The sequence below is a fragment of the Bombus huntii genome, chromosome 7, assembly GCF_024542735.1.
Source record: "Bombus huntii isolate Logan2020A chromosome 7, iyBomHunt1.1, whole genome shotgun sequence".
Classification (NCBI taxonomy): Eukaryota; Metazoa; Arthropoda; class Insecta; order Hymenoptera; family Apidae; genus Bombus; species Bombus huntii.
The window spans coordinates 2687554-2709550 of record NC_066244.1 but is presented as its reverse complement, the minus strand read 5'-3'; the positions used below and the strand labels follow the sequence as shown (position 1 = coordinate 2709550).

At 32.5% G+C, this 21997-nt stretch overlaps 7 protein-coding genes and 1 long non-coding RNA gene across 9 annotated transcripts; 3 read left to right on the top strand and 5 right to left on the bottom strand.

The window, feature by feature from the left end:
• Positions 1-18: 18 nt before the first annotated feature.
• Positions 19-845, bottom strand: LOC126867593 (biogenesis of lysosome-related organelles complex 1 subunit 2). Its single transcript, XM_050622249.1, has one exon. The coding sequence runs from the start codon at positions 600-602 to the stop codon at positions 108-110; it is 495 nt and encodes a 164-aa protein (XP_050478206.1). The 5' UTR covers positions 603-845; the 3' UTR covers positions 19-107.
• LOC126867588 (UDP-glucose 4-epimerase) lies at positions 783-4720 on the bottom strand. The gene is made up of 7 exons (XM_050622240.1): positions 4590-4720; positions 2791-2959; positions 2319-2437; positions 1959-2249; positions 1705-1885; positions 1318-1602; positions 783-1110 (listed from the first exon to the last, which is right to left on the bottom strand). The coding sequence occupies exons 1-7, from the start codon at positions 4614-4616 to the stop codon at positions 1058-1060; spliced, it is 1125 nt and encodes a 374-aa protein (XP_050478197.1). The 5' UTR covers positions 4617-4720; the 3' UTR covers positions 783-1057.
• Positions 4721-5988: 1268 nt separating this feature from the next.
• LOC126867586 (coiled-coil domain-containing protein 85C) lies at positions 5989-8150 on the top strand. Its single transcript, XM_050622237.1, has 4 exons — positions 5989-6571; positions 7060-7432; positions 7524-7789; positions 7870-8150. Exons 1-4 carry the CDS (start codon positions 6011-6013, stop codon positions 7912-7914), a joined length of 1245 nt encoding a protein of 414 aa, XP_050478194.1. The 5' UTR covers positions 5989-6010; the 3' UTR covers positions 7915-8150.
• Positions 8134-8810, bottom strand: LOC126867595 (uncharacterized). The gene is made up of 2 exons (XR_007690356.1): positions 8662-8810; positions 8134-8447 (listed from the first exon to the last, which is right to left on the bottom strand). It is a non-coding gene; the product is annotated as an uncharacterized LOC126867595 (long non-coding RNA).
• Positions 8811-8837: 27 nt separating this feature from the next.
• Positions 8838-11125, top strand: LOC126867585 (potassium channel subfamily K member 13-like). The gene is made up of 5 exons (XM_050622236.1): positions 8838-8975; positions 9134-9326; positions 9829-9903; positions 9974-10376; positions 10445-11125. The coding sequence occupies exons 1-5, from the start codon at positions 8847-8849 to the stop codon at positions 10917-10919; spliced, it is 1275 nt and encodes a 424-aa protein (XP_050478193.1). The 5' UTR covers positions 8838-8846; the 3' UTR covers positions 10920-11125.
• LOC126867579 (PR domain zinc finger protein 10-like) lies at positions 11120-17014 on the bottom strand. The gene is made up of 12 exons (XM_050622228.1): positions 16451-17014; positions 16038-16251; positions 15561-15963; positions 15144-15476; positions 14763-15074; positions 14476-14685; positions 13905-14408; positions 13557-13821; positions 13334-13475; positions 13072-13260; positions 12805-12996; positions 11120-12729 (listed from the first exon to the last, which is right to left on the bottom strand). The coding sequence occupies exons 2-12, from the start codon at positions 16203-16205 to the stop codon at positions 12454-12456; spliced, it is 2994 nt and encodes a 997-aa protein (XP_050478185.1). The 5' UTR covers positions 16206-16251; positions 16451-17014; the 3' UTR covers positions 11120-12453.
• A 187-nt stretch (positions 17015-17201) lies between these two features.
• Positions 17202-20211, top strand: LOC126867581 (calponin homology domain-containing protein DDB_G0272472-like). Its single transcript, XM_050622231.1, has 5 exons — positions 17202-17425; positions 17494-17692; positions 17761-18572; positions 18722-18920; positions 19088-20211. Exons 1-5 carry the CDS (start codon positions 17202-17204, stop codon positions 19730-19732), a joined length of 2079 nt encoding a protein of 692 aa, XP_050478188.1. The 3' UTR covers positions 19733-20211.
• Positions 19900-21622, bottom strand: LOC126867590 (palmitoyltransferase ZDHHC23-B). 2 transcript variants are annotated; one of them, XR_007690355.1, is made up of 4 exons: positions 21088-21622; positions 20829-21005; positions 20602-20728; positions 20268-20491 (listed from the first exon to the last, which is right to left on the bottom strand). XR_007690355.1 is itself a non-coding variant. In XM_050622243.1 (3 exons), exons 1-3 carry the CDS (start codon positions 21615-21617, stop codon positions 20299-20301), a joined length of 900 nt encoding a protein of 299 aa, XP_050478200.1. In that variant the 5' UTR covers positions 21618-21622; the 3' UTR covers positions 19900-20298. The 2 variants fall into 2 exon arrangements, 1 of the variants encoding a protein (XP_050478200.1); XM_050622243.1 differs by lacking the exon at positions 20602-20728 and having other exon boundaries at positions 19900-20491.
• Between the last annotated feature and the right edge of the window lie 375 nt (positions 21623-21997).

The following is a 21997-nucleotide window of genomic DNA, read 5'->3' as shown; positions in this document are numbered from 1 at the left end:
TTATCATAACAGAAAATATAATCTTAATTCTATTAATATATTTCTTATTTGGACAATAAATAATACAATATTCGAATTTAAATGTTTTAGCTTAATCTATTACAGTTCTACTTGCTTTTTGTATCTTTTTCAATGTCCTTAAATTTTGCTTCTAATCGTTTCGAATATGCTGCCAATTTATATGCAGCTTGTTCTAGTTTAGTTACACTATCATCAATTTCATTGATGTTATCTAAAATTGGTTGCAATTTTTTATATTTCTCGTTTAAAGAATCCAAAGATTGAGCTACACTAGACGATATTGTTTTTAGTTCGGTATATTTCGCAATAGTTTCTTTGTTTAATCGTTCTAGTAAACGATAGTCAGCATGAGTGGAAGTAAGTTCCTCTTGTAAATATTCACCAGTTTTTTGAAACATCGTATTAGCTAAACGACTAAGATTTGGATCATGCGGATCCAATGCTTCGAAGCTACTTGTGCTTGTCGAAAGCGTAGTTCCTCGTTTTGGCGATCCGCATCTTGAGTTGTGATCTGCTGAATTTTCCATAAAAGATTGTTCAATTTGAACGTCTTCTTTTAACGAATCTTTGACGGATGTCATTGTCACAATAAATAATTATTTTTCTAACAAAGAATGGTATGTATATAACCTCTCTTACGTCAAAAAGACGTATAATTCCCCAACGTAAGTCAGTTATGGAGAATTAGCTATTGCATTGCGCTACCTATCATCTTCTAATCAAAACATTAGTGTCGGTAATATAGTAATTGCACTTGTCGATTACCAATAAATCGTTTATTTTGATAATGTATGTATTTCAGGAATATTTTAACATTTCAATACAATTTACAATTATGGGAATATATGTATATTCTATGGCACAATAATTTATGTTTATATAAATAATTTTTATACCACATTTACTTTTGACTTTGGTTTAGACTTTGGTAATCAGGCACCACCATGGCTTATGTTTAAAGTAATTGGATATGTAAATGAAATGTTCTACTTAAAATATTTAATATCTTTCATAACAGATATTCCAACAATTATTATTAGCATTTATAACCATCTGGATTATTTTGTTGCCACTTCCACGTATCTAAACCTATAATAATAATAATAGTAATAATACTAATACTAATAATAATAATAATAATAATAATAATAATAATAATAATAATAATAATAATAATAACAACAACAATAACAATAATAATAATAATAATAGTACATTAAAGTAATTAATTATAAAATATTTATTAATTACTGCATAAGCAGTTGTTTTTAATGCATTAGTGAAACAATAACTTACACATATCATCTATGTTTTTAGTAGCTTGCCAATTTAGTTCTTTGTTTGCTAAACTAGCATCTGCATAACTAGCAGATATATCTCCAGTTCTGCGTTCAACTATCTTATATGGTATTTTTTGTCCCGATGCTTTTTCAAATGCTCGTATGACTTCTAATACAGAATACCCTTTTCCAGTACCTAAATTAAATACTTTAAATCCAGTAGAGTTACGAATTTTTTGGTAAATCATTGCTTTTACATGACCTACAGCTAAATCTGTAATGTGAATATAATCTCGTACACCTACAAATTAATTATTAATTACCATAAATGGTTTTAACATGTATAAAATAGTTACCTATGCGAAATAAATATTATATAAATATTTTGTTCTTTAATACTTACCTGTTCCATCATGAGTATCATAGTCATTGCCGTAAACATATAAAAATTCCCTTTTGCCTACAGATACTTGAGCAATGTATGGCATTAAATTATTTGGCACTCCATTAGGATCTTCTCCAATTTGTCCAGAAGAATGAGCTCCAACTGGATTAAAATATCTTAAAGATATGACAGACCATTCCTGAAAACTTTTAATAATGAATATATAATTGTATTTTAATTGAAAAAACCAAAGATGTAGACAAATTTGACACCTTATCTGAAGTACACAAATCTTTCAAAACTTCTTCAACCATATATTTTGTTTTTCCATAAGGATTGGTACAATCACCAGTTTTCATATTCTCAACTAATGGTAACTTTTCAGGGATACCATAAACTGTAGCACTACTTGAATAAATAAAACGCTTTACATTGAAGTCTCTCATAACGCTTAATAAGTTTAGTGTCCCACAAACATTTGTCTTATAATATTCTAATGGCTTTTCGCAAGATTCACCCACTGCTTTTAATGCAGCAAAATGTATGACAGAATGAAACTCATGCTAAAATAAAATTATTTTAATTATTCACTTTTATGATCCATTTATATTTGATAATATTGATAATCATACCTTCTTAAATACATCCTTTAATTCATTCCAATTGGTTACATCACATTGAATAAATGTAACTGTTTTATTTGTTAATTTTTCGACTCTTAGTAGACATTCTGGTTTTATATTATCATTACCTATGTACAAAAATCGCAAATATGTATTATATACCATTATATTAAATCATCTTTATTAAAATCTAGTTAAAAAAATACAGAAATGTATATTACTAATATTAATTATATAGTTATAAATATACAAAAAATATTATACATCCTATACTTGTTATTATCATTACATCTTATACTATGTTATATGTACATTATCATTAACTCCCTCAAATACTATTAATAAATTATATTACTCAATTAATAATTTGACAAATCATTATTTCCATATTAACTAATACTATAAAACATTACTTATTGTTTCATAGCAATAGTTTATAAGAAATAATCATTATTCTTTAACTTGATTCATTATTTCTCACCTTTATAAGCATTACTAAAGTTGTCTATAACCACCACCTCAAAATTTGCTTGCAATAGTTCCAATACTGTGTGAGAACCAATGTACCCAGCACCCCCTGTTACCAATACATTCCAGGATTTGTTTGCCATAGTGTCACTCTGCTTTTCTGTTATTTTTAATGCATTATTCTACAATTATAGTGCTCCTAATATATTAGAATAAATCTATCATTCACACATATAGAACCAAATATATGTTAATGGGATTAGATATAAAACAACAATATTGATTCACTAACTAGTCATTTTTAAACAGTTTATCATTAATTCATCTTCAATTTATTCATAATCAAGATGTGACATTAGATACGAAAATCTATATCTATTCCATATCATATATTAAATCTGTTTCCAGCTTACATAATTTATCTGAAATATTTGTCCAAAAATACGGTATATACAAATATATACAATTCATATAAGCAAAAAAGAACTTTAGCGTGATATTTTATATGCGCAAAAATTACATATTTCTATGTAATTTATACCATAAAAAAAATAGCGTCATACCTTACTTCGTGACACGTAAGCAATTAACCTCACTTCCCAATCTCAGAGTGTCTAAGTTTAAAGTAATATAAGCACGGTAAGGAAATGTTTTGTTTGCTAAAGCTGGCTAAAGTTATGTAATAGTAGATCATTGTGAACCTTTGTTAGTGTTTATAAGGTATTAAATATTAGTTCATATTTAACATTCCTAACATCGACCAGGAACCAGCAGATTTAATTCTGAGATGCGTCAATTTCTTTGGTAAATTGTTATTTAATATATACTACAATTTTAATATTCAGTTCTGTCATACGCACGAAGTGTTGACATTTTACGGTATCTACAATGCCTTTATCACTGATTCAGTAATCAGAGTTATAACGTGTATTATAAGTATTTTGTTTAGGAACAGCAAAAGTCAGCAAAGATCTTATAATGAATTCAACGAAAAGAATAAATAATACATAATTATAATCTATTTTAGAAAAATTTCACTGTAAAATATGTAAAACCTATTACTCCGTTGCGAGTATTGCATAATTCTTAGTTCAATAATCCAAAGATCACTATTTAGAAGAAGATAATTACGCGAAAAATAATTTCCTCAATCAGACTCTATCATCATCTCATATGCTGTTTGTTTATTTTATAAACAAAATGTACATAATTGTAAATGTATAGACACAATTAAATTTTAAATAAAGAAATTAATTGATAGTTTCACCAGGTTTTTCCATGTTTGTTCAAAATCTAAGCTGAAAAGTCTGATTCTTGAGATGAATTACTTTCAATTGTTTTCCTGAAACTAATCGAAAATAATCGAAAAATGAATTTTTTTCGATTCAATTAATTTATGCAAACCATCAAGAACTACTCGTTAGCACACATGGACATACATAAGAAAACATACTACTGACCATCCGTAGACGCTCACGGACATGCACACGCACGATGTACATGCCTTAGTTTACGAAAAAGCATCCCCCATAACAGCGAGGACTTTACGAATTTGTGAGCACACGAAGTGGAATTTATTGTTAATATATTGTTAAAATATATATTCGATAATATGTATCTTGCTGACAGTGTAATTTATGTTCTATGACGAATACAAAAAGACTGTAGCTAGCATCAGAATGGCTTCTTGTTTATTATGTCTTTAATTATAATTTGTTTAATATTAACATATATGTATATGTATACAGGCAATTGTATACGTTAAATTATCCTAGAATTTGAGTAAGTAATCGAAAATTATCTTTTACTTACATTCTTCTTATAATGGAAGAATCTCATTTTAAAATGAAGGGATGAATCAAGGCTTTGAGAAATCTCTGCACCGAACAGATCCTCATACACTTTAAGATGCTGTTCCTTTCTAAGTACTTCCCACGAGTAAAACGTGCTGTTAACTCCCCCCTTCAAGAAAGAAGTTGGTCCAATCAGCGATTGCCTCCACGTTCCCGCGCCTAAACCTTAAAGCCTTGGCGTCGTCCGCAATCATTTCTTAAATCGCAGGTCTGCGATCGTAGCCATATTGTTGGTACGCGATTTTCGCTCAAGATTATTAATATTGATCTCTGGTATCGGTAAACAAGATAAAGTGCCGCTATTTAATAAGATTGCGTGGTTTAACGCAAATACACTTCCGCAAACTGGCATTTATGAAAAATAATTGAATAGAGATATGAGTAGCGTAACATTGGGCGATTGAATTATTATATTCTTTTCCGGATATTAGAAACCATCGAGTATATGTAAAAAAAGGAAAGAAAGAGAGAGAGGTAGTTGCAACAACACGTAGCAACCTAAATCAATTAACAATCCAGAGAGATGTGTAAGAAAGTTTATTTCTGTCGTTGTACAGTGCCACAGTTCTGTGGCCACGGACGACAAGGTTTCACTGGAATGCCCCACTCGATGTTACGGCACTGCGCCTTGTGAAATGCGGCGGCCCCGCAGCGAGAAAAACGGGGGCCCGGCTGAGCGCATTAGCTCTCGGGAGTGCAATATCGCTAGTATGCTCAGGATTTCGTAACGAAAATAAGTGTCCATGCGGCCAATATTTATCCTAGTCTTTCGCAAAACTATGCTTCCGTGCTTTAATCCGATTGTTAACAGCTGGAACGTGAGTATACCACGCGATCGTTCGGAGTTACAGCATAAACCGAGGACGTCGACTCTTTAATACCGAGACGAAGCCAAGGTTGTTCGCGAACACGAATACGGGATTCGTTCGATGTGTTCAGATAATTTAACTCTAAAGATCTTGTCAGGATTGTTCGAATTCTCGTAATTACAATTTCATTAAAAGTGGTAGAGTATGTTGCACTGAACGATATACAAGACACCGCGGAGGACAAGGCGTGTAAAATATTGGATAAAAGGGAAGTTTAGAGAAATTTATAAGGTGACAGTGATACGAAGAGAAATCTTAGCAAGAGAAAGAAAAGGAAAAGGGGAGAAGTTTGATAGACGGTAAGGTAAGACTCGCGGAGGTAAGACACATATCGCGTGGGCCACCTCTTAAGTAGTATATCCGATCTGAAGAGAGAGCAGGAGAGCAAGAGAAAGAGAGACCGTACGGCGACCCAGATTTTAGCGGGTCGAACGAGGCAGGTCGACACGAAGAAGTCACGGTGGACTTTCTGAAATGGGACACAGCGCAGCCTGGAGCTAAATTAGCCGCGATGTCCAATAAGAGTAAGTCCCAGCCGCAGCAGCAGCAGCATCCTTCGCACGTGATCAAGTCGACAGTGGAGCAAGTGCCACCGCGATATCAGCCACCACCGCAGCCAACCAGCGGTATCCTCAAGAATCATCCTCATTTTGGTACAGGCCCTTCTGTGCCAACCTCGGTGTCTACCACTGGTCAAGGTCCCGTCGCGACCTTGAATCATCATCAACCCGTCCAATCACGACCTGTGCCGCAACAGAAGGATGTGCAGAGTAAATATTCACCGAGGATAGAGCATCGACATCATCCTCAAGGCGGAAACACTTTGACTGCATCCGTCCCTAAAACACAGCCTCATACCTACCTTCAGGCCAAGGTCGGCCAAGGTCAGTACCTGCCACCTAACGGTCAATATCCCACGGTAAACACTGCACAGACACCGCCGCTTAGACAAAGGATCACCGACGACGAGTTTCTAAGGCTCGGTCCTGTGGAGATGCTCAAATTTGTTCGGAAGACCGAGAGCGATATCGCAAGGCTCGCCGCCGAGCAGAATCGACAGATACAAAGCTTGGTGAGTTTCACTAGTTTCTCACCTGTTTTTTAATCAAATAGATTTAATCTTACGTAGTATAATAAGCGAAAGTTTGTACGTCATACAGAGGAAGAATAAACGAGAGGAAGAGTAAAAGTAATAATTGTAACCTTCTTTTCTACTAACATCACGATATCTCTGTTTTATTATTTCGTTTCGCGAAGAAGATACGATCACCGATTTTAAGCACATCACACGGAAGTTCTTGAGGTTCTTTTAGGTCATACACGGGTCGGGTCCACTATCGTAATTTGAACCAGTCACGCACATATGATTCCAGCCGCAAACAATCTCCACTATGATCGAATTCTTCTTCGTTAAAAAATTATCACTCAAGAATAAATGCATATTTTAGAAACTTCGAATTGTTCATAAAATTTATTTTTACCCTATACCTAATTCGGTAGGATTTCAATTTATGACAAAAATGCGTGCGAATATCGGTGACTCACGCATTCCTATTTCAGCTTAGCGAGCTTCGGGCACTGAAAGAAGCAAACCAAAGATTAAGCGATGATAATCAAGAGCTGCGAGATCTTTGTTGCTTTCTGGACGATGATCGACAGAAGGGTCGAAAGTTAGCGAGGGAATGGCAAAGATTCGGAAGATATACGGCGAGTGTTATGCGTCAGGAAGTATCCGCTTATCAGAATAAATTGCGTCAATTGGACAACAAACAGCAAGAGTTAATCAAAGATAATTTAGAGCTAAAGGAACTTTGCCTTTATTTGGATGAAGAGAGAGGAGGTGGTCAAAGAGATGATGGAGATGGTTCAAGTTCAAGTACGAATGCCGAAGAAACCGCGCCCCCGAGACCAAGGCATGCATCTACGTTTAATGGTACAGTTATCACGTTTGTTACGTTGATTCTTAACAGAAGATATACTTTTATGCGAATAATTTTGATCAGTTTTTCAAATTTGTATTGCAGACCAAACTATGCAGTACGTAAGGAGTTTAGAACAACGGGTAAAGCAGCTTGAAGAAGATAAGAGTCTTTTACAAGCAAGAGCGCAGGGTTGGGAAGTACCACCTGGTGAAACCTGGGAAAGTCAAAACAGCCCAGGCGAAAATCCTCACATAGGAGGTCGACCAGAAGCAGTGGTACGAGCTCTTCAGGTTCTCGAAGTTAGAGAACAACTAGAACGAGAAGGCGGTCACGACGGGGAAAAGGCCTTGGTTAGAGAAATGTGCAATGTAAGTTGGTATTTGGACATAAGGTTCCATTTCGGGAGAAACTAAAAATTAACTGTGTTATTGATGTGTGTTCTACGTAGGTTGTTTGGCGGAAATTGGAAGAAGGTCCACAAACGAGGCATTGATAATCGTACTGTAAGCGCGATTAATTAAACTATAGTGTAGCCGTTGCGAAATCTGTTAAGTCAGATATCGTATTTAATAGTATTATAGTGTTTAATGCGAATGTTATGAATTTTACGTATGTACCTACAACTATTTCGATGTAAGAATCAATGTGCCTAGTTTACAGTATTTATATGAACATTGTAGAGTCGTTAGGTTGCCAACATAAATTAACAAACTTTATTTTTATTATAAATTTACAATGATTTATTTTTTCCTATCCCAAAAATCCCATCCTTTAAAAACTAGTAAACGGCTGGTCTGTAACACATAGTGTTATTAAAAAAAATGGATAACACGACATAAATGTTGCGTATTTAAGGACGCAGTTCAAAGAATTACGGAGACCACGAAATAATCATGTACAAAGTTTACGCTACATCCTTATGCGCAAGAAACCCATTTGTAGAGTGACTTGGTTTCTATCTTTAGTCAAAGAATCTTCCTTTCATAGGATTTTTCACTAGCGATATATGCTACTGCCTTATATTTTCTGCAACATAGTTTTATAAATCATGTAGCCCTGCAATTTTACAATGCAAAATTACGTAATATACAATATTGTACATCTTTCAAATAATACGACCAAACTTTTGCAACATGTCATCCGAATAAAATTTTGATATGCCAAATGCTAACACTATGTTAAAGCAAATACAGGTAATTAAAAAAATAAATACAAAGAAGTAATCGAATTAAAAATATACCTTGAAGAATCATAAAATTCTGAGTCGCGATAGATTTTAAATGATGTATCTTGATAATGTTCGTTGACAATGCATCTGCGGATTTTCGTGGATGTTCGTCGCTGAGTTTGCGCCAACCCAGATGAAAGGCAAAAGTGGGGATTGCAACCAGTCTCTTGTATCTGGAGAGATGAGAATTGTCGGTGATGTGTCTCCCCGGTGGCCTCGGAGAGGACAACGCAAGATTCATCCTTCATTTCGCCGCTCTGACACTGTACATGTTAGCTGGCGCTGCAATCTTTCAACAACTAGAAGCTGATCTTGAAGTGCAACAGGTATGAAACCATTTTTTATCTTTTGGTTGTTCTTTTTTATCTACATTTTAAATTGCCTTTTTAGTCTAGGTTGCTATGTTCTATTACCATTTTTCAATTTAAATAAATATCGAAGTAAAAGTTAATACTTGTATGTTAAACTTCTGCTCACTATATAGACTGCAGAATTTTGGCGCGTTTATCATAGTTTTCGAAAGTATCATTTGCAAGGTAGTCCAATTGCTCTTCAAAGACTAGATGAGTTATTATACGCATATGGAAACGCTTCATTCTCCGGTGTCATCAACAAGAGCCGACGATGGGATTTTCTTGGCAGCTTTCACTTCGTGGGTACCATAGTTTCTACAATTGGTAAGAAATATATCATGACCTATTTGGAACTCTAAACATTTCATCTTATAGTGTAACTGAACCGTAATAATAGGTCAGTGGAACGCCAGGCACATATACTGGTCTTTATCTCGGTTATACTTTTCTTCCATTTGTATTCTTTTTCGAAAGACTGTAGACACGAGTGTATCAGTAATTACGAAATAATTTACCATATTCGCCCTATATATTTTGTTTGCACGTTTGATCATTTTCCGATTATTCACTTAAAAGTCAATTTATTGACGACTGTATTATCGCGTCATAACTTGGTCATAAAAGCATTGAATAAAGGGGTAAGGGTCGTCGTCCGCAGCACACATAAGAATGTGCCGGTGAATTCCAGAATGTTAATATCTTGCGACCTAGTCTTGCAGTTATCCTCTTCAGTACTGTGTAATCGATACTTTGTATTACGTTTGTATATGTTCATTTCAGTTTCGAAATAAATTGTGGATGTTATTATTATTAATTTGTTTTTCAGGATATGGAAATACCACACCGCAAACGAGAGCGGGTAAGGTAGTTGCTGTTCTGTATGGCTTTCTTGGTTGTTCCGGTAATACAATAGTTTAACCATTAAAGATAAACGTTTAATAATTTTTCTCATTATCTTTTTTATAACACAGGTGGAATTTTATTCTTCAACTTGTTTCTTGAAAGGATCATCACTTTCCTTGCTTGGATTTTGAGAGTGATACATATCCATCGTTTAAAAAGGCATATTCGGAAAAATTCATCAATATCTCGACGTTCGTTCGGATCGTCCAAAAATGAAAAATCTTTACCAGACATACTTGAAGATGATGACGATCATTTAGATGTCGATGAATGGAAACCAAGCGTATATTGGGTTATGCTATTTTTATTATTAGTGTGTTGTATGATAGCTTGCTGCGCTGCAGCGGTTTACGTTCAGTTCGAACATTGGGAATACTTCGACGCTCTCTACTTTTGTTTCGTTAGTTTCGCAACTATTGGTTTCGGAGACTTCGTTAGTACACAAAACTCGTATTATCCTTACATTCATTGGTACGTCCCACGAAATCTTCAATAATAATATACACTGCAGTATTGATACATAATTTCTTCGTACACAGGTATCGTTTCATTAACTTTATATTTTTGCTGATCGGTTGCTGTTGCACATACTCCCTATTGAACGTGACATCGATTATAATAAAACAAGGATTAAATTGCATCATACAAAAAATACAATGCAGAAATCAGGAAATGGCCGCATCACATTTACCAAAGAGGAAATATTCCTTGTCTACGATTTATTTTTCAAAAAGAAGAGGAACGAGGATAGCAGCAAGAGATTCGTTTAAATCAGATTACTTGGAAACTCCAAGAAGAATGTCTGGAGAACTGATTTCTATGCAAGATTTTTTCTCAGCGAACAAGGTTTCTTTGGCGGTAATGCAAAAAGAATTGTATGAAATGGCTCAATCACAAAAAGGGGCTAGTGTGGGTACGATCGCATCTAATGCCGTTGTTCTTAAGTCCGATGCAGTTGGCCCTCTGGCCATCGTTACCGAGAAGTTTAAAAACAAAATGTCAAGAAAGAAGTAAAACGATTTCAAACTATGAAAAGAAATAAATTTATTGGGTATTTTTTTTGCTAACTGTTAATATGAACTCACTTGATGTCTCACAGTATTAACTAGTAATACAATAGTTTTAAATAAAGAGAAAAATATAGGATATTCTTGTAGCATGTCGAGTAAAGAATTATAGGATCCGATTTTGCGGTACAATAAATCGTACATAGATCAGTCGTCGGGTAACTTTATTTAAGTCACGTTACAATATAGTTCTCCATGTACTCAACAACATTAACAAACATGCATTCTTTTGTCTTTGTTTTTCCATAATATTTATCATATTATGCATATATAATGCATGTAAAACAAATTTTTAATTCTCTTGCCAATTTATGATATATGAAATTACATTTAGAAAATTATGGTTTGGAATGCTAATAGTATTTCACTGTTATAATTTGATAAACTAGCAAAGTGCATATGGATAATTTGCAACGCTATCAATTTTACATGCATCATAAAATCACAAAGACAAAAGTTTTCTTGTCTAGGTAACTATTAATACCTTCAATTTCAATCAGATATTTCAATTCGATGAGTATGATGGATGCAAAAATTGTCACACTAAACTTCCTTGGTGAAACTAGTAATTCTGAAAGGTTCGCGCGAAAAAGAAATCCGATTGATCGAAAATCTAGACTGGAAACACAGATATCTTTTTCTAAACGAGAATCGGTAGTAATTATGACAGAATGTTATAAATTACGAGAAAGAGTAAAAGTGATCGGGCGATTCTTTACAGACTACAACATTTTGTGTAATCTACAGACAATTGTTTTATCATCAAAGTCAGATGTAACATGTAGACACTACGATCAGGTCTATAAAAAAAAATCACATAGTATAGACGAGATTACACTGATCTAAGATTCATCGAATTTTCCAAATTTCAGCTGCGTTTAAATTTCACTTTAAACTTGAAGCTCAAATTCGATCACTCTAACATCCATAATTGAATCACATCGAATTGAAGCTTTTTCGAAATTTTAAAAGAAACTACTAGAGTTAATGTCAGTGATGTACCGACAATAAGAGGACTCGTTCTACCTGTTTGTGCTCTGTACTCATAATACCTTGAGCAAAGACCTCAATAACTAACATGTTTCCCATTGTGTTTAAGTCTTAAGTCTCCATGTTTGTGTTTCCCATTGTGTGTTAACATTTAAATCTTCCTCCATGTTTTCGCCCTGGAGCTCAAAGTATTCGTAAAATAGTGCGTGCTCCGTTTCAACAAATTTATTCAAAATTACGACCGAATTACGGTCACGACATCATTGTCAACCATACAATCAACAAAATAGCGTTCAGTGTTTCGCACCAACGCTAGCCAAGCTGTGCTCCAAATACTTTCCAGCGGAGAATCAATTAATCCTCCTGGGCATCAATGCCCTTATTTGGCAACAGCAGCAAAAAACACAGTGTTTCTTTACTGTGCACAAACTCATGAGATTCATATCTCATTAAATTGACAAAACCTCTCATTGAGGTTGCCACAGATCTTTTCAGCGTATGTCACGCATACGAACAAATTGTTGCCCAACTATCTCTAATCCATTGCCTATTAGATCAACATCATCAGATATTTTGATTATTCTTGGTTTAAAAAAATCTGAATTTGTTTCACACGTCTGAATATAATCGGACAATACAAAGTGATCTTCAATAAGTACTGGGGGCTGATTTTGATTCTGTGGCTGTCGATTACGTGAACGCGGTACTTGATCAGCCGGTTCCATTAAATTTGGGTGTTTCTTTCGTTGATGTTGTAAAAGTTTTGCCTTATAAAAATAAATAAATTTCTTAAAAAGATTTTTAATTTGTTATAAGTAAAACTACAGATTTTTACAACTTACTTTACTAGCATATTGTTTATGACACCATTGACAACTCTGTGGTGTAGTAGTAATGCTACCGACAGTTTGACTAAATGTTGGATTCGGTAAATCGGAGTAATCCGACTCCTTTTGTCGGTTGCTCGGCGGTAAAGCAGCTCCTGGATGATTTTTCATGATATGTGCTTTACGTTTACTGCTGCTTTTATAGACCTGTAAAGCAAAGAAATATAAAAATCATATGAAATAAATAGCTCAATTTATTTTGTCAATGAATAAAGTGCATACCTTATCGCAATATTGACAATAATAATCTCTCGTTTGACGTAAAATTGGTAAGTTTAACTCTGGTACAGATTCTGGCGCAACATCTGGATGTCTTTTCGCCAAATGATTTACAAGCATTCCTCTTCGTTTAAAACCCACCAAACATTGGTGACATTTATAAATGAAACGATTGTAATCATTAGGGTTTACCTGGTAACAATATATAAATTATACTAGTAAATATCGTTCTTATTAGATAATTCTTAGAGTAAGTAAAAAATACCTTTGGAACAAATTTTTTAGTTTGTGTAACTTGCGACATTTGTTCTTCAGTGGCTGTCTGTGAATTATGTAATTTAGTCATATGTTCTTTTAATTTGTCTTTTCTCTTAAATTGTTTACCACAATTTGCACAGTGAAATTCTCTACAAAAAGAAAAAGAAATTCTATGTTATAATACACATTACCTGATTTTGTGTACCTTGTAAGTATAAATCTTACTATACCTATGATCGGAATGTTTTAGCAGATGCATCTGTAATTTATCTACTGTAGCAAATCGTTTTGCACAAATTTGACATTTGTGTTTTCTTTCACAATGATGTGCTCTAATATGTTTACGAATAACCGAATATTTGATAAATATTCTTTGGCAGTAAGGACAGCTAAATGTGCCATCTTCACTTTTATGAGTTTCAATATGATCTTTTAATGTTATGCTTTGATTAAATAGTTGTCGGCACATTGGACACTCAAATACTTGTTTATTTTCTGAATAACAAAAAAAGAACGATATAAGCAACTTGAGAAACTCTTCCCAAATAAAATTAAAATTATTTAATACAGTAATTCACCTCTATGTGTTTTCAAGTGACAAGAGAGTGCCGAATTATTCATGAATCTTTTGAAGCAAATATTACATGGCAGTGGTTTTTGGTCTTCAGCACCATGCACTAAGCAGTGCTGCTGTAAACGTACTTTTGTCGCAAAACGTTTATAGCACATCGAACACTTATATGTAGACAAAGAAGTCAATATTTTTGCTTTTTGCAAAGATAATCTCCCATGTTGTGAAATGTGATTGATCAATTCTTTTTGTTTTTGAAATTGCAGTCCACATTGCGGACAAACTGTAGATTGAATTTTAGTTTTTATTTTATCAGAACCATGAACAAGAGAGTGTAAGTTAAGCAAAAGTGATTTTCGAAAAATTAAACCACAAACAGAACATTTCCATTCCTTAGAATTATTTTGTCTTGAATTTTCTTTCTCTTTCAAATTTCTTCCGCGAAATACTTTCATACGCCGGGAATTATTATCATCTAGCCGTGACCAACTAGATATTTGATTTTTGTGCTCTGTAATCGAGAATTGCATAAATATAAATATAAACATAAACTGAAATATTTTATAAACCTTATATACCTTTATCATCCTTCGTTTCCTGTGTAGATTTGAGTGGTATTAAATTTCTACGTATTGCATAGTCAGTACTAGGACCAGCTTTTAATTCTTCCTTCGGTAAAATACTTCTTGTAGTCAAAAATACTATTCCATCACGTTGTTGACAAATTACCAAATTTTGATCTTTATATGTTAATGCAGGTCTAACAAAGCGCATCCAATTTGAAGCATCTGCATTGATAATAAAATATTTTAAATTAGATATTTTTATCTTATTAAATATTATTTCTTAAATTATTAATACCTACTTTCATTTGAAACATCTACTTTTAAAAATTCTTTATTTTCAGTTTCATAGAGCAATGGCAATTCATCTCTAAATGGTGTACCATCGTAAGGATATAAGACACCTTCTATAGGTCCAAATTGAGTACGTTTTTGTATATAACGTTTTGCAAACACACCATAATCTGATCCACCTGATATAATTTCAGAATTGGATAATTTGCTTATAGAAAGGTATGATCCTGGTAGTGTTGCTATAGCACGAGATGGTACTGGTTGATCTGCTATTGTACATACATTATGTGAAGTACACACATCATCACATTCATCGCAACCTATAAAAAATATAAACTTAGTTTATCAGCAGATTACTAATTAAATGAAGGAACAATAAAATTATATACATAAACTTTTTTTATCATTTATACGACGTTTCGAACGTTTCATATTCTTTTTTTCACAATCTTTTTTTTCTTCAGTAGATATTAAAATTTCATTAATTTCCCGTTCATTAGATGCAGCTGAAGAATCTGCATTATTTTCTTTATTTGAATTTTCTGCATTTGATGAAAGATGTGTAGAATCATCTATATCAAGGTTTTGTGTTTTAAACGAATTTATAACATTCATTTGGTCATCTTGCATAACAAGAAAATCTCTACTTAATGTAAAATCTGTACTTGGCATTCCTGTTAGCATTAATGGAGCTGTTGCTGATTCTAGCCCGGAATTCGTTTCTATAAATATGTTTTATGCATATAATACATCATAATGTTAAAAAAATCATACTTTTTTTAGGAACAATATTTTATAAAATTTACCTTGCATAAGAATCAACTCACTGCCAACACTAGACACTAGTTGTTCCTCATTTTCATTAGCAACATAGTCAGTAGAACTATCTGACTGCTGTACACTTTGTGTATCAATTGGATGCGTTAATTGAGAAACATAATTAACATTTGTTCTTTCATTTGATTCAGTTGAGGATATTAAAGGAGAAGAAGAATCTTGTAATACAACAACAGAATTATGAAACGGAGATGGTGGAAGTTGCACAGGAGTAGGTGAATATCTAGCAGCTGAACTCATATTGGGGTCAAGAGGACTAACACGATGTTCAAAATCTGAAAGTGGAGACGATGGTCTAGGAGAGAAGGAAACTTGTTCATATGTTGGAAATAAACGGGAATATTCCCGTGATGGATCTTCCACATATTCCACCTAATAACAAAATAATTTCAGATATCACACATGATAAATCATCTATGAAAGCATACTTTTGTAAATTTACTTACAGTTAAAAATAACAGTTTATTATTATTCATTTTTTTTTGTTGTTCGCACATTGGTGAAGAGAAAGAATGATCTGTAGACCAATTTACTAAATTGTTAGACACTTTATCGATATTATTTATCTCAAAGGAATTAGTAGGGGCCCCCTCAGGAGGGCCCCTTGGATCCATTTTATTTCTCCTTGTGTATCAAAAATGTTACAACATCTGTAACCTGCTAAAAATATGCTTTGAATCTACAAGAAGCTCTATTGTTAAAGGATTAAAAAAATTAAACACATTCGTTCTCTCTAATCATATAATGATTACATTTGTAGGATTTTGGGATCACTGGAAAGGTATGATAATGTCTGCGATAGAGAAAAAGTAAGGATATAATGCTTGAGCTTTTGGATTTTGTAAAACAGAAGACTTACCATCTTTAATGTATAAGTTTTCGAAGTCGATGCACTTTTTGCCTTGTGAATTGTGATGCACCTGCTGCAGTTCGCTGGTTCGTCAACAATCGACATTATCATTTTCATAATGCTGATTGAGAACCACTGAAATGGCGGGAAATTTTCGAATTGACAGATAAAATTAACAATGCATAACTTTAAAAATAATATATTTAAAATAATGGTTTCAATAATTCCAAAATAATTTTATTTGATGTTTAGAGCTTAGATAGGAATTAACATCAAAACTTAAATTGCCCATTATATAATATGTCCATCTATTTTATTAGAACTATTTTATTAGAACTTTTTAAATAAATATAATTTATAAAACATAAATAATTAACTTATTTGTATTCATTATGTTGTGTTATACTGATATATTAAAGTACACTTTGTAAAAGTAATGCTAACATTGATTGATTCTCCACTGATCTATTAATAACATACATTTAACTAAAAATGATTTTATACATTGAAAGATTTCCAACAATATAGAAAATAACCATATAAGGATATTACATAAATCTTTTTTTAGCAATGTAAGGTGAAGTCGTTTCATCGTCCAACAACGTTTATTTCTAGCCCTTACTTTATGAATGGGGATGTAGACTACACGCGCATGTATAGGAGATACTTTCATAACTCCCTTAACAACGAAACAACAACGTAACAAAAGCCTAGAATGACTTTTTAGAACTGTTTGCCGCAAACATCGCTTATTTTACTTATGTATGATATAGTTAACATGGTACATATGAATGAAGTGACGAATCTAATTGATCGGATGATGAAAGTGAGCATTTTTCATCCATCAGAAAAACTTCGAATGTTGAAAGATGAAGAAAAAACGTTTCTCGATCCAAATTTAATAATGAATGCGAGACACCGCATACTGCGAGAGGACTTGTCTGCTTCATCCGTGAATGACTCCGTTTTGGCGGAAACTAGAAAGTATAATGTAGTTAAAAATAATGAAGATAAAAAATTATGAAAATTTGTTTCAAAATATTACTTCGTAGATTATTAATGCAAGAAGAAACGAAACAATTATATATGAAGAAACAAAAACGATTTTTTGAAAGAGAACTGAAAAAATTTGAGATGGAAATAAGTAAATCTCGACCTAAATTCTCGAAACCCTACACATGTACGAAGAGAAATTTTATATCGTCGGACGATGAAGATTTTTGGAGGACAACTAGGAAATTAAGGAATAAGGTCAGTATGAATTTCAAGTAATCGTAAAGTAATTATATTTTATCAGAAGTATAACAAATTCTTCATAGATAACAGTAGAAGAGCAAAAAAATCAAATCAATAGCAATCGTAATGAAAATATATACATAGATCCTATTTGTAAAAATAGTACAATAATGGAAAGCGACGATATTTTGTTAAAACTCGAAAATGAAGAAAGTCAGAAGGAAGGGGATTGCGAAGTACAATGTATTGGAAGCATAAAAGTAACGATTACAGATAAAACTAATTCTGAAATAGAAACGCAACGTTTATATCTTCTAAGGAAATACTTCGATATTTTAAAAAAAAATGCTATAGAAAAGCAACGTTTCCGTGACATTAAAGTGAAAATTCAGCAGAATATAGTATTAAAGATAATGAGAAAGTACTTCTATATTTGGAAAGCCTGTGCAAAAGATGCAACAAATTGCATTCAGAAGCAAACAGAAGAAAAAGAAGTTTCCGAAGAACAAAAGATCGAAATGTTCATAAATACAATTATAAAGCATCAGAAAGAAGTAATAAAAAAGAATCAAAAACCAAGAATTAGAAATGAAAACTTAATGGTGAAAGAATCCAACAATGCAAATATGAAGAAGAAAAGTACTTATAGTAAACGTATAATTGTCGAGCCACCAGCACAATGCCGGTTAAATGCTCAGAAACAGATAATAGAAAAGCAAAAAGCTAAATTAGCCGAACAGAGCAAGATAATCGAAGAATTAAAACTGAAACAGATGCAAGAGGCGATATTGATAGCAAATAGGGAGACAATGGACATAGCAAAAAAAACCCTCACTAATTGTGGGCAAAGTACGAGAAGAACATTGATTCAGTTAATGCAACAAAATGGTTACAGGTAATACTAAATTTTTGCTAACTTTCTATATATATAATCTATATATAACTTATATATATAATTAATATATTATTCATAAATAATATGTATTATTATTATCATATATATATAAAGAGATTTATAATAAATTATATACATCTTCTTAAAAGAGACGAAATTTTAACGGTAACTCGACACCCACCGGAACCACCAAAATTTTTATTGAAAATGGAAGCGCGAGCAGAGGCTAGACGGAAAAGAGTAAAATTGGCTGAAGAGATACGAAGACAAAAACTCGAAGAACAAAAACGAAAAGAAGAAGCCGCTAGAATGGAGGAGGAACAGAAAAAGAGAAGATTACAACAGGAGGTCAGATTATACAAGAGATCAAAGTATATTAATGTCATATTAAGTGTCATAAACACTAATTTCACCTCGCAGTCTTTGTTATCTTTTTAAAAATACAACTCTTTATATCGATATAGGTTTCTTTAGATATAGATAGCATGATGAATTTTTTGTTCATTCATTGATAGGCTTTGGCAGAGGCAAGAAAATTACGAAAAGAGCAAGAACAAAATCGACAGCGGGAAATAGAAAAATTGCAAAGATTAAACAGTATAGCGGATGAATTCTATCGAAAGTATCTTCTACGACATTACATAGTGAAACCATTCGTAATGCTTATCAAAGAATTACGGATTAATACCAAAAAAGCAGAGGATTATTATAGGACAAAATTAACAAAGAAAATTTTCGCGATATGGAAAAAGGAAGTAGAAATACAATACGAAATAAAAACTGAAATTGTCGAATCATCTTATCGCACAATTTTAATGTCAAGGATATTTAAAGAATGGAAACAGGAAGCGAAAGAATTAAACTTGAAATATCAAGTTGCAGTAGATTTCTATGATATGAAACTTCTAGATAAATACTTTAACTTGTGGCGAGTAACAACACTTGAACTTAAAGCAAAATCTGAAGAAAAAACAAAGTTAGTTATCAAAATTTATGAAAATAAGTTAAAAGTCAAGTATTTCGGCATATGGAAGAGATATCTCGTGATTGCTATAGATATTGAAAAAAGTGAAAAAAGGAAAAATAAATTACGACAGTTGGTGCAAGAAGTAATTCCTGATTTTGATCCTATACAGAGAAAGGTAGCATTGGAGGATTAAAGTTCATCTATGACATTAAAATTAGAGCATAAAAATTACATCATAGTCATATACCCAGGTTTATATAACACAAACGACTGTTATTCATTTTGCATTATTTTGTATAGGAAAAATGTAAATATTTATCATAGCTAATTTATGTTTAAACCTTAGATGTACTAAACATAATTGAGTAATATATTTTATTGTGCTAATTAGTACAATGGCCATTTTATCACAGTTATAATAAATATATAAGTGATGTGCGCAATAATATAATAAAAATAGTTAAAACTATAACTGAGTTCAGCGCTCTTACATCATGATATGTTTTTATTAAATTTAATATTATGAGCAATAGCTTAAGAGTATTAAGTACATACCTTGTTATCATAAAGAAAGAACAAGGATAAGTATTAAAGTATATTAAAATGCATTGTGAAATAAATATCAAAGTGTGTGTTTTTACATATTGCTATGCCTGCTGTTTGGCCTCAATTGTTTCAATTTTTCTAATATCTTTTACATAGTACAAAGTATCACCTTCCATACAAAGTAAGTCTAATAGTTTACTCTACATTTAATATCTAAGTTTTGCAACAAAATAACCGAGATACATTTTTTAACATTCCATGGTCATATGGACTTCCAGCTTCCAGAAGACGTCGTTCGTTCGATGTTGTACCAAGGTAAATTAACCAAAGATGATATATTAAATAACAAACTACCACTATCCCAACAAGCAAGCTGTAGAGTGCAGAGATGAAGCAAAGGGCAATGCTGGAACAATATGTACATTATTATATTTAGATTGGGTACCCAAAGCAAACATTTGCATGTCATGTTATCTATAACTCTTATATTCTTAGAAAGCAAATAAGAGATATTACAATATTTATGACGTTAACACAAGTCTCAACAATTATCAATATCTTGTGATTATTAAAGTTTGCATTGTAAATCCTTGGTATCTTTCCAGTTTAGCTTCCAGACTGAGTAATGGAAAGTGTTGTATTTCTGCAGAGTATAATTTTATACTCTGGATATCATTAATTTCAGAATTGTATATTCTCTACAAATAGATGTTAATATGAAATATTTTTTGATCAATACATACTCTAATTGATGATATACGTCGCTGCAATCATCTGGTAAAAGAACAGTACCAATAAGTATAAATGGATGACATACACTAGTCATAGTCAAATTAGAACCGTAAATAAAAGCTATAGCTGAGAAGAATAAACATCCCAAGTACCATCTTAAATTACTTGAACCTATACAACAATCCAACCTAAAATATAAAATATATATCTTAAATATATCTGTATTATTACGTAAGATAAAATCTATTTTTATCATAAAGAGAGTTGTACCATTTACAATGATATTCTCTATTAAGGATGCATGTCTGACACATTCGACAATGATGCGCTTTAGGAGGTGTTCTTCTTCTACATGTAATACAAAGTTCTCCACTTCCTTCACCAAGCTCTAAACCCTGAGTTAAACTACCTTCTTGAGTTGCAGAATCTGCATTTAATCTAGTCATGTAGCCGCACCATATACCACCCACAACACACATTATAAATACTAGATTCTCTTCTAACAAAATTTCTAGTAATGGTACAACACTAATTTCAAAGATCAGCATCAACATAACTACACTGGTAATTGTCCACATTAAAAAAAATTTGGTACGTAGAAGAAATCTGAGGAAGTTGTGATGCAAGTAATACACCAATATTGGTGTTGCAACAAATATAATTATAGTACATAACACTGTTTGCGCGGCTATTACTGCCAATGTTGGGACTGCAAATATTGGTATCATTGCATCGACTGATATTTGCTTAGCACCAGCTCTCCAACCACAGGGATTCCGTAGCCTTTCCCACATAGTCATTTTTTATCAATAATTATACACCAAAGCAATAAGTTTCCACTTGCATGGAGGATTAATGGAAGAATACCAAAATAAAGGTTAGAAATGCTTTACGGAACGTTGTTCCTTGATGAATATAACATTTCAAACTGACATTTGTTGAAAATATCGCGCGTAAGCACGGGCGGCAGCACCTTTTAAAATAATAGATATAATTAAATCACTAATTATAAAAATTTTCAATTCTTCAACTATCTACTCAAATGAAATTTTCCTTTAACAAGGAACCATTGTTTCTATACGAATCAATACCTTTCTTTTGACCAAAATTTTCTTATCAAATAAACGGTAGATCATTTTACTTAAGAACAAAATCAATTGATACAGTAAAATATTTTCTA